Source organism: Vidua macroura, chromosome 2 (genome assembly GCF_024509145.1).
Source record: "Vidua macroura isolate BioBank_ID:100142 chromosome 2, ASM2450914v1, whole genome shotgun sequence".
Taxonomy (NCBI): Eukaryota; Metazoa; Chordata; class Aves; order Passeriformes; family Viduidae; genus Vidua; species Vidua macroura.
Genome location: NC_071572.1, coordinates 3,175,053 through 3,187,787, shown reverse-complemented (window position 1 = coordinate 3,187,787; position 12,735 = coordinate 3,175,053). Strand labels below are relative to the sequence as shown.

General features: G+C 44.1%; 1 protein-coding gene across 4 annotated transcripts in view; it reads left to right on the top strand.

Moving 5' to 3' along the window:
- ERG (ETS transcription factor ERG) overlaps nt 1-12,735 on the top strand; it is a 139,603-nt gene that overhangs the window by 109,114 nt on the left and 17,754 nt on the right. For all 4 annotated transcript variants that reach the window (XM_053969919.1, XM_053969922.1, XM_053969918.1 and 1 more), the window contains one exon: nt 11,782-11,933. In XM_053969919.1, the coding sequence (XP_053825894.1) occupies nt 11,782-11,933 (152 nt within the window). The remainder of the gene's footprint in view (nt 1-11,781; nt 11,934-12,735) is intronic.

Here is a 12,735-nt window from a genome sequence, read left to right as displayed (position 1 = left end):
AGAAGAAAGGAACAGAAAAATAAATAACTCAACAGGCAGTAGCCACAGAAAGTCTGTGTATTGAGTGTTGTCTCAGGACATTTTTTGGGGAATGTCACTATGAGGGAGACTTGTATCAATTATTCTGCAAAGGTATTGCTGTGGATTTTTGGATATTGACTGATGGCTTTCCCAAGCTTAGGAGCACCCTGTGGGACACCTGAAGAAACACAATGAAGATTATTTTTTTTTTAAGGAAGCTATCCAAACAAGTGCTTTCCTGTTTAAAATGCCTGCCTGTCAAAACAGTTTTCCTTTGGTGTTGCTGAAGGGCAAAGGTCCAGAAGAGTCAGTTGCTGACAATTGTTGGTGAGGTACCAGTGGAGCCCGTGCTTCACTTCTCTCTGTCACAAACACCTGAGTTTTAATCTCATCTCCCAGGATCAGTTGTTCAGGAAAACCTCAGCCCTGGGCTCTGTGGTTGCTGTTCACACTTGCTGTGCTGATGTGATGAGCACCACAAGCAGGGCAAAGTGGTCTGCCAGCTTATCACACCTCCTCTGTTCTGTGGTGAGGATGGAAACTGTGCTGAAGTCAAATCAGAATTTCCAGTGAATAGTCAAAGATTTGAGATACATGGAAATAAATGGGGAGCTGAAGTTACCAAGAATTAGAAGAAGTCTTCTTGTAAGGCTGCTTATTCAGAAGTTCAGGTGTCTTTAATTTATTCCAGTGTCTTTTAAATTTTTTTCTTTGTGCTAAGCAAATGCACAGGTACAATCATAAGTGGTGTATTTATTCAAAATCAGTCTTACTTGCTTCCTAAAGTTGCCTCTGAAGTATTTGTGCTGGCATTTCAGTAAGAGAACTGATCACAGCTTCCCTCTATATATAAATTCTATAAAGTGCATTAGAGTACATAATCAGTGTTAATTGTTGCTGAGAGGTTTAGGCTGGGTTTTAGGGAAAGGTCCTTCCCTCAGAGGGTGCTGGCACTGCCCAGGCTCCCCAGGGAATGGGCATGGCCCCGAGGCTGTCAGAGCTCCAGGAGCCTTTGGACGCTGCCAGGGATGCCCAGGGTGGGGTTGGTGGGGGTCTGGGCAGGGACAGGGGTGGCACTGGATGATCCCTATGGATCCCTTCCAACTCAGGATATTCCATGATTCTGTATTTCCTCCTTCTTTTTGCTATTTTCTATTAGTATGTGCATGCACTGAAGCACTCAGGATGATGCTGTGGCTCCCTGCACAGTCAGTAGCAGGAGGTGGCTGCGGTTTCAGCTGCCAAAATTCCCCTTTGTGGATAGAGGTGCCTGCATTTCCTTCAGAGCTGCCTGCACTATCCTCATGAAATGCTTGTGCTTGTGGGGAGGGACCCTTCATCAGGAACTGGAGTGCCAGGACCCAGGGAATGGCTCCCACTGCCAGAGGGCAGGGCTGGATGGGAGATTGGGAATTGGGAATTGTTCCCTGGCAGGGTGGGCAGGGGCTGGGATGGAATTCCCAGAGCAGCTGGGGCTGCCCCTGGATCCCTGGCAGTGCCCAAGGCCAGGTTGGACATTGGGGTTTGGAGCAGCCTGGGACAGTGGAATGTGTTTGTTTATTAATCCTGATTTTTTTTTCACAGCCTTCCCTGTTGAAAGATCAGTGCAGAGTTCCTCAATGGAGATAGCAAGGAAAATTTACACTTTGATACATTTCCTAAGGCATGACTTGCTGAAAAAGAAAAAAAAATTGCTTACAAGCTATTAAAAAAAAAAGATTAGCAGAAGAACAAAAAATATTGCATGCTCATACTATACACAAAAATAACTTAAAAAATAATTGTCATTAAGAAGCACTGTTTATTTCATCAGAGAGTTTTATTTTATAGGGCCTAACACAGGCCTGAAAAAATAGATCTTAATACTACACTCTTAATGGAGAACGAACACTGCCAATTAACAAAAATAAATATGTTGTGGCATTTCTAAATCTCACATACATGTGTGTATGTAATATGTCGTGTTCTTACACTCTGGGAATTGAAATGTGGTATTCCTGCCAGTTTTAGAGAAAACAAAGTGTACATCAGATTGTGCTACCTTGCCTTTCTGTAAGTTACTTTGCATTTTCTTTTCTGCAGAAGCCTTCCCCACTGCCCTCCTTTGCAGTCCATAAACTTACTTCCTTAAATGATATAATTAAATTCTAATATTTCCTCACTTCTTAAAAAATGCTTTGCATGTTCAATATTACCACAAGCAGTACCTGGAGTGCTTGGAGCTGCGTTTCATTTTTATTAAAACTGTACCTGCTCTGTTTAGACCCATTTTAAAATCTGAGTTGTCCCAGAGGAGTCTAAAATATGACCCCACACTGCAGAGCTGTGCAAGTGCTGCCCCGAGGATCTCCAGGGTATCCTCTGTCCTCTCACGTGGGCACCTGGATCTGAATAATTCAGGATGCAAAGCAGGGAATGAGATCCCACAAAGTGGGTGGCCAGGGAGAAATTAACTTTGCAATTTTTTGCTGTTCAGCTCTCCCTTCTCTCTGTGTCAGTGCTTCCTGGCCATATATTTTGTGCTTTGGAGGAGGGTATAAAATTTTGGGAGCATACTGAACCCCTCAGACATCTCCAGTTAAGCACCTACTCAGAGAAGGAATGTGCCCCCTCTGCTAGGACTTTCCCCAGGCATACTTTGGCTGTAATTGCCCTACATTAAATTCCAAAATTTAACAGTCTCAGAGCTGGCATTCCTGTGAATACCAGAGAAATGCTATTAGAATGAAATTAGAGGGTTATTTTCAGTGTGCTGCACAGGGATTAGCTACCCACTTTTCTTTAACAATAACAGTGTTTTTCAAGATAAACCCCGCAGCCCAGCACCACAAAATATAGCCTGGGGGCTCACCTTAAATTAAATAGAGCAAGAAAAGTTTAAATTAAAGCTGTCATTTACCTGGCTGTTGTTGCATGTATAATACAGGTTTTCACAGGTGGTATCAAATGGAGTTTCTCTAAGTACATTAATTCTATTCCTCCCAGGTACATAAATCTAATGAGACCTTTTGTGCTACCCTACAGTCAATCTTTCACCTGAATGTAACAATCCTGTTTGCTGCTATTTATTGCTCCTGGGTCAGGCCAAAAGATTCACCCTGTAATATAAATCTGGAGGTTGCATATGCCACACTGGTACTTTGCTTTTTATTGTCCTTTATGTATTCCATCAAATTAGGCATGAGCAATTCTACCACATTGAGTGCAATTCATGTCCTGCATTTAGGGAGAAATTCACTCCGTGGAAATGCTCTCATGAGGCTCTGGGTACTGCTTAAACAACATTTATAAATCCATGGATTTGCCAGTGATCTTGGAATACACTCACCCACGGGGCTTTGCCGTGCCCATGGGTGGCACTACACAAAGGTAGCTTGGAATAATGACATTTACCATAGGTAATCCATCTTTTTCAGGCAGGCAGAAGTGGAAGAGAGAGTCTTATTCAGGCCACAGATAAATTTCTCTTGCCATGAGCAGCATGATGATTTCATTGTAGAAGTATTTTGAGAGTTAACTGCAGTGAAAGCACAGCAGAAGCTTTCCAACATCAGCTTGGCTGATAGAGAAGTTTTAAAGAAATGCCAGAAATAATTAGTTGTCCTTAGGATTTAATCATGTGCAAAATGTTGATTTAAGTGCTACCAGTTGTTGCTTGAAAACCATTTGAGAATGAAATTATCACTTAATACATCTTTTGTGCTGGCTCTTTTGGGAAATACCATTTTTCTTTGCATGTAACTGTCTGAATTTTCATCAAAGAGCCTCTGTACTCTCTGGGTTCAGAATGTCTGACACACTGGAGGACTTTTCAGAGTCCAGGGTGAGCTTGAGTTTCTTTGCTGGTGTTTTTTTTCTTTTTTCCCTTCATGTAAAGTCTCCTGAGAAGTAGATTCTTTGTGCTACAGAAGCCAGCAAATTGGAATGGGGAGCCCTTGAGGTACCTGGTACTATGAGGATGTGTGACAGCTGCACTGGGGAGGGAGAATCCATCCATGTGGAGCTCTGTATTCCAAGAGGTCCATCCTGCTCCCAGGATCCAGGCTGGCAGGCTTTAAAGCTGTAGGAGGCACCTCTGTGTCATGGTGTGACACTGGTGGTTCTAATTAGAGCATTTAAGCAGCTCCACAGAATCACTGAATCGTGGAATTGTTGGGGTTGGAAGGCACCTCTGGAGATCATCCCTGTTGCCAAGGCAGGGTCACCTTGAGCAGGACACTCAGGAATGCACCCAGGTAGCTTTGGAATGTCCCCAGAGAGGGAGGCTCCCTGTTCTCCCTGGGCAGCAGTTCCAGTGCTTTGCCACCCACAGAGTAAAGAAATTCTTCCCCCTGCTGAGGTGGAACTTCTTGTGGTTCTGTTTACGGCCATTGCTCCTCGTCCTGACACTGAGAATTCTGGCCCCATCCTCTTGACCCCCACCTGGTGAGCGCCCAGCCTGGGGAGGGACAGGGCTGATGTGCATCCACCCCCTGACATCACTTGTTTTCCCAAGGCTTTTTCCAGCCCTGGAGCACAATCCCACAGCGGGGGCGCGGTGCCACGTCCCCACCACATCTGGTGGCGCAGCACCGGCGTCCAGCCTGGCATTCCTGGGAAACCTCAGCTCAGACTAAACAATAAGCCTGGCCCAAAGCCCCCATCAGGCCGTGGGATTGTCTCCAGTGATGCCATGATGATTTTTTACCTTTTCTTTTTATCTACCTTTTATATATTCTCAATACCCTTAACATACATACTTGTAAATCTTTAAACCTAATATCTTAACATAATCCTAATATTCTACTAAGCCAAAAAACCAAACATCCTAAAAACTTCACAGTTAAAAACCAAAAAACCTTATGTTGTCTCCCAAAGCCCCCTCTAAAACATACCATATAAACTGAAATTAAGCCTATCTATAAAAACACCTTTAAAATAGAAAAATGTCACGCTATTCATTTAAGCCTCTCACTAAAACATCTTTGTTAAATATGCTAATTTACAAAATCTATACAATTCTATATGCAATCTACGATATATATACATTTCAACATATTCCACCGTAACAAACTATTACACCATAAAAATCCTTGTTAAATACTAAAATAAAAAGCCTTTATCTCTTAACCATATCTAACTCTTAATACTAAAACTAAAGAAAAGGCATCACCAGCAGATTAAGCCCCTACTGCAGCCCAGGGCAGAGCTGGGAGATGTGTCCTAAAAGGATGATTCTCCTTATTGGAGCTGCCTTTGTAAAATATTATTAATTTTGGGTAAGAAGACATTGATTACCTCAGACTGAAAATCTTTTTCCCACTGACTGGGTGGTTGGAGGAGTGGCTGCCTACCAAGCTGGAAAAATGGCAAAGTCAGGATGTGTGACTGCTTCAAGAAGCTCCTCTTTGCCCCGAAAATCCACCAGCTTAACACGAGCACTTGCGTGTCTGTGTGGGCATGGTTTGGCTCTGTTCTTGAGGCAAACATGTTGCCAAGGGGAAAAACAAACTCAGCTAACTAATGCTACAACTATTTTATTTTTTTGGAAGCTTTTTAGGGGTTGCTGGGCTGGCAGGTGCTAAATAAGAAGCTTTCCAGTCCGGGATAATGGGCTCATTCATAATTATCATTGCTACATTTGGGATTGACCACTGAATTCCCAGCAACCAAAGGCTTTCAGATGGGCAGTGAAATATAAAAATAATCTTCAAATAATGACATAGGACCCCACAAGAGTTGTGATTGCTGTCATTATTTAGGATTGTTGCCATCCTTGCTTTTTTATTTCCTATTTACTGTGTCCAGAGCACTTAGAGCTGGTGGTGAGGTTTCTCCTCTGCCCTGTCATTAGTGGGTGTTTCATTTTGATCAGGGCAGCATCAGTGGGGTTGTTCAGTATTTAAAGTTTAGGAACAGCTCTTTAAGACAAAACAGAAGGTAAGGAAAAGTGGCCAATCGTGGAGCTTTAGCATTTTGCACCCTCACAGCCCCTTAGTGCTAATCATGAAAATCAGCAGACATTCCACAGACATGGGGGATTATGGTTTCCATACAAGATGTCACTTCTGTTTATGCCTGGCACGCTCTATTTTCCTAACTTTCTATATGATCCCTGCCCACAAAAGAAGGCACATGTGGTTTGGGAAGGGCCCCATCTCCTGGTATTTCATATTTTATGAAACCACAAATACAACAGCCTTAAAAGCTCTTGAAATGAAATACAATTTGAGAAACGTAATCCATTACCATCATAATAGAATTTCTATAAAAATAATAAAAGGAAAATAAGAGAAAATAGGTCCTGAAAGTTATAGGCCAACTGGGAAGTCGTTGTGGCTTTGGCCTAGCTATCACCATGTCAAACCTCAGCCTTGTCCCAGGCAGCAATCTAATTGTAAATTATGTATATACAGAACATCATTTCTTAGCTTTGGCTTTTCGTGACCCCCTTCCCTGCTTTCCCTTTCTTCACTCCAACCTGACACGTAAGAAATATTGAAGTGTTTGCACTAATGGAGAAATGACAACGTGCAGTCAAACTTAAACCAGCTGTTTCCCCATACTGGGAGCACAAAGAGCCAGCCTGGGAATATTTATAGCTTGACTGGCCTCTAGTGAGCCAGACTCTGACTGCCTGCATTTGCCACCATGGCCTTGAGGCTGGAAGCAGCTGTGGGTTGCAGGATAGCTGGGGAAAGCTAAGGGGAAGAAAATAAAAAAGAAAATGAAAAGATTGGATTAGCCAGAGTTGTTGTTCGATTGGAGATGAACGGCTGCTGTGTGTACAGCTCAGTAAAAAAGCACCTTCTGTTGTGTTTACAGAAAGCCAACAGCCCTGTCACAGCAGAAAGGAGCCAGAGCTGCCTCCAATCTCTGAGTGACCCTGGGCCAGCCCCACATAACCCTGAGCACCCACCGAGCCCAGGGCACCCCGTATTTGGGTGCTCTCTTTGCAGGGGGATGCCCCATTCCCTTCCCCTGGCCATGGCTGCTGGGGCTGCTGCACCTTGCAAAGCCCTGCATGGAGCAGAGCAGTGCGTGACTGAGTGGCCATGGGGGGACTGCACTTTCCTTTTTTCTTTTGTCTTCTTAGGACTGCTTTTGACACCTTACAGCAAAGATTAGCAGACTGTCAGCGTGGTTTCAGCACCAGTTTAAGCAGCTTTGGCCAGTGGTGTGTTTCTGAGGGACTTGCCTGCCTTCCACAGACCTGGCAGCTTGTTCCCACCCTGGCCATCCCTTTTCCAGTTACTTACCCATTTATTTAATTCTTTGTGTACAGCTCCCCAGCCCAGGTCACTGAGCAGCTGGGCAAGAGCCTGTGGGAGCACCCAGGGATATTTCAACCAGTGTGAATTTTCTGGCATTTTCATGCCTCTGTTGTGCTGGAGTTGTCTCTGGGAAATTTTGCTCTCACAGGAAGTCTTGAAAAGGAATCCAGAGGAGGCTCCAGGATGAGCAGAGGGCTGGAGCAGCTCTGCTGGGAGGAAAGGCTGGCACAGCTGGCATTGTTCACCTGCACAGGAGAAGCTCTGGGCTGAGCTCAGGGTGGCCTTGCAGGGCCTGAAGGAGCCCCAGGAAAGCTGGAGAGAGACAATTTCCAGGGGATGCAGGGACAGGACACAGGGAATGGCCTCAAAGTGAAAAATTACAGGTTTAGATCAGATATTAGGAAAAATTTCCTCTCTGTAAGGGTGGGCAGGCCCTGGCACAGGGTGCCCAGAGCAGCTGGGGCTGCCCCTGGATCCCTGGCAGTGCCCAAGGCCAGCTTGGACACTGGGGCTTGGAGCAGCCTGGGACAGTGGAAGTGTCCCTGCCATGGCAGGGGTGGCACTGAGTGATCTTCAAGTTCCCTTCCAACCCAACCCATTCTGGGATTCTGGGATTCTCTGACAAGTGCTGAGGCCTCCAAAACCACCCTGAATGTGCTTTTCAGAGTCTCAGCGCAGGCTCCTTCTCACCTGGGAGCACCTGGCTGTCCCCAGTGTACTTCAAAGTAATAAATTTCAGGGAAGTTTCAGGTTTTTTCTTCACAGGCTGCTTTTTCAGTGACAAACTCTCTGGGGAGGAAGCACTGGCCAAATTTACCACCACCTGAGTGGCTGCAGTGAATGAGGATGAGCCTGAGCAAACTTTGCAGTGCCCTCAGTATGAGCTGACCTTTTAGCAGCCCTGTCATCCAAGCTGTGCTTGCTAAATAAACTTGTGAAGACATGTAGATATTTGGAGAATACATTTTTTTTCTCATTTATTTCACTCTGAAACTCAGAAATATTGAACAGAGGAATTTATAGTACAGGAGTGACATATGTAGGGTTTTGCTGATTCCTAATCTGAATTTCTCTGACACCTTGCACTTTGGCACAGCACAGGTGTTTTATGTCACCTGAGGAAAATAGTAGCATAGTGAAAAGGAAAAAATGTGTTTCATACACTTATTTATGAACTTACATCTGCTTTCATCAGAGCCAATGACTGGCAAATTTCCAGTCAGCTTCGATAGGAATGGGTGATAAATTTAACTCTCAAATCAGCCTGATTTTAAGTAACCCTGCATAAAGGTGAGGCTTTCAGGTCCAAGGAGAAAATACTTCCTCAGCAGACATTTATCAGCTCAAGACTGGACAAAGTGTTCTTGGGTATCATGACTGTGTGTAGTCTTACCTCTTTTTAATTTTTTAATATTTTTCTTTTTTGTAAATTCCAGGTGTAACACAGTATATTTACAAAGGGCAAAAATAACAGGCAGCCGTGAAGAAAAACATCTCTGGTTTCATTTCAGACCTGGAGCTGGGGATGAATCACTGCAGAGCTGCACCCTTCATTCTGGGGACACTTTCCAAAAGCTGCTTTTCCACCTTGTTCCCCCGGTGGTACAGAAATAAAGCAGACTCACAGAAAGTCCTAAAAAAACCTCTTTGTAGACAATCACTCTCTTGTTGTTCTGGGCACTAGAAACACCATTTTCTAGCGTCTGCCTGCATGTTCAGTTTTGCTTTTTGTACTGTAGAAGTTTGTTCCAGGCAGTTGAGTTAAGCCCTGGCTCAGTGGTTTAGGGCACACACTCAATTTGAAGTACCAGAGTAGTCCTGTTAAATCCCATGGAGTTGATTCCATGCCTGAAATTAAGCGTGGCCTTAGGAGATTTGATGGATGGGGGATTTGCTTGTCCACCCAGTGAGCTAAAGGGACAAAATTCTTGACCATCTGCTTCTGGATTTTAATGAAAAGTTATGACTAATTTATGATCTTCTTCCCCACCCCTGTGTGTTTATATTCAGATCAGAAAACCATCTCAGAAGCCCTGTCAGATTGCCAAAAGCTCTGTGCTACTGGATCTTCCACATCATTTACTGCTCAGTGTTTACAAGAGTGTTTTTAATGCACCATTGCTTGTAGAAGTGCTGTAGGCTGCTACTGATGGGATATTTCACTTTGGAGTCCCTTTATCCCAAGTTTCTTCCCCCAGAAAAAAAACCCAAAATTAAATAACTGTGCCAGTTAAACTAAAGGATGTTGCTAGCTCTCTGTTTCCTAAAAATTCAGAGTATGGGCCAAATAGTTCTTTGTAACAGAATTGCTTTTGAGAGTTGGGGTCCACATCTGCACAGGTATAAGGGCAGCTGGTGGAAGATGTTTCCAAATGTCCATAATTTAAAGTTCAGACTCACTCACACATTTATGCCATTTGTATTTGTGGAAGGGAAGCAGAAAAAGGCATCATTTCACCCACAAGGAATCATCACAAAAGCTCTCCTTCAGAGTTTATGTCCGAAAGAAAAAGCAGCTTTGTTTTGCTCTGTTTGGACAGAAATGGGCTGCACCCCAGGGTTATATTTAGTGGTGTGTGGTAGGAGAGCAAAACTAAACCTGAGAAAATATTGCCCAAGTGCTCTGGTTGTGAGAGGAAGGGCTGAATTCACCACCACGCAGTGGCAGGTGCTGACTGTGTTTTCCCTCGTGGTTGTTTTTCAGTCCTGGGGCTGACAGAGCAGTTGCAGGGCTTTTACACATGGCAGATTTCATAGGGGATGTCTTTAAAGGCATCCTGGAAAAAGTGTGTGAAGCCAAACATTTTCCAGGCAACACTGAAGGCCCTCTTCCTTCTCCTAAAGATGATGTTGCCAACCATTGAATGATGTCTGTGATATATTTTATTTTTTAACTGAAAGTCAGCAGCAGTTGATTTTTTTCTTTAATATCTACCTTAACACAGAAGGGTAAAATTAGTAGAAATACTGCATAGAAAAAATAATGCTATGCTTTATATTTTCTTTTAGTCTTTAAGATGTTCACTAATTTTTCAGCTTTCCAAGTGCTGGTTGTTTTCTTAAAGCACTCATGTGAGAATTATAACTGGATTAGGTCCTGAACCATGGTAGTGCTGAGCAGTCAACACAACTGAGTCACAGGGCTTAAAAGGGGCTCCAAGAGAACCAGAAAGGGACTTTGGAAAGGGCCTGGAGTGACAGGACAAGGGGGAAAGGCCTTAAACTGCCAGAGGGAAGGGCTGGATGGGAGATTGGGAATTAGGAATTGTTCCCTGGCAGGGTGGACAGGGGCTGGGATGGAATTCCCAGAGCAGCTGGGGCTGCCCCTGGATTCCTGGCAGTGCCCAAGGCCAGCTTGGACACTGGGGCTGGAGCAGCCTGGGGCAGTGGGAGGTGTCCCTGCCATGGCAGGGGATGGAGCTGAGTGATCTTCAAATTCCCTTCCCACTCAACCCGTTGTGAAATTCCATGATTCCATGAATCTATGACTTGCCTCTTGTTTAGTGAGACCACAGCACAATTTCAGGAGTTAAATGGCAGGACTAAAGGAAAGCTTGTTAGTAATGAGGTATTGCTGAAGAAACCAAACCCCAGCTAACACCCTTCTTCCCTTGCCAAACAAACTCTTTACATTTAAAGGTATTCCCCATGGCTGAGTTCTTTATTTTGATTCTTGTAACAATTTTTCTCCCTCTGATGAAACACGTTGTAGACATTAAATTAAGGGACAAATATGTCTGTGTCTGCCAGAAAGAAAACTGTGATGCAATTAAAATGCCATTAGGGAACCCCCTGTGGGATGTTAAACCTAAAGACTCTATTCAGAAAGCAAAGCCAAAATTAAAGAGGTGTCTGGTTGCAGATCCTCTGCAGATTTCCCTGTCTTGACTGCAGTACCATGGAGACTGAGCTAGTCAGGAGCTGAAAGGTTTTTCCAGTCATGCGTGTGGTATTTTGAATCATTGGCAAATGTTCCTTTTTTTTTTTTTTTTTTTTTTTGTGAGCCTTACGTAGAAATGTGAACACATTGCATGACACGAAGTGTGGAACAGCGATGGCAGTGGAGGTGGGCAGCTCTCCAAGCCTTGGGACTGCTTGGACAATGGCAACTAAGAATAGTTTTCCCCCAGAAAATATGCAATAAGTGCATTGCTGTGTTTCCCAGTTGTCTGTGAGATGTTTGGAGAGGGAAATGCAGCTCCTTGCAGCCACCAGGCTGAACAAGCTCATGACCAAGCCTCCATTCTGTGTCTGGAGTTAAATTATTAGTATTTATGATTTCTGGAGAGATATGAGAGCCTGATCCTTTGGTAATAGAAATAAATATATGGTCCATTGAAACTTGTTGATGTTTTTAGACAAGTGAAGGAATCTTATCTGGGTGGGGGGAACTGGGTTTTCCAGGTGCTCCAGTCCCAGTTTTCCATTTCATTCCAGGTGATTCTCTGCCAGTGATATTAATAAGGACTGGAATAATAATGGAAGCACACCTTTCTTGTCTGCCTAGGAATTCTCCAGATGACTGCAGTGTGGCAAAAGGAGGGAAAATGGTCAGCAGCTCAGACAGTGTCGGGATGAACTATGGAAACTACATGGAAGAGAAGCACATTCCACCCCCAAACATGACGACCAACGAACGAAGAGTCATTGTGCCAGCAGGTTAGATCCTCTACACCAAAATTGCAAGCTAAAAAAACTACATTTCCCTCAAGCCCACTAAGATTATTTGAGAGGGTTTGGAGAAAAGTAGTGATCAGGAGGAAAAGAGCAGTAATTTGTAGGGGTTATTGAGAGAATGAGCTGAGGAGGATCAGTGAGGACACCTCCTCAATCTGTTCTTCCCATTTCAGCAGCAGAATGGGCTGATAAGAGGCACTCAGATCTTATCTGACTCCTGTAGCTCCTTTTTGGAGGATTTCACCCTAAAGTGAGCAAAAGGAAGAAGCACGTCCATTTCTTATCCCTTGGACAACCTTGGTGCAGGGTGTGTGGGAGAGAGAGAGAAAGGATCACTGTAGCACAGGTTATCTTTGAAAATACCAAAAAGTAGCTTCTGTGGGATCAAACAGGGCATGAAGAGCCTTGATGTGGGCTATCCCTTGAGTCTGGGCAGCATAAAACATTTTAATAAGCAAACTGACAGCTCCACTGCAATGTAAGAGCACAATTGAGAAATTCTCGGTCAGCCTTGGCAGGCTTGGCTGTGGGATTCAACAGTTGATGGGACAAGAAGGCTGCTGCTGCCTTCTTGTCACTTCTGGCTGCCTTGTGTTCCAAACAAATCTGGAATATCCTGCAGAATAATTAGCGTGCCTGTTTCCAAGTCACAGCATCATGGCACCTGTGGGTGTTCCTACACCACAGGATATGCACAGGGTAAACTCAACACCTGCAGCCAGGAGGGAATGTTTTGCTGCTGGTTCCTCTCTAGCAGAGAGGTGCTTGTGTGAAATATTTCTGC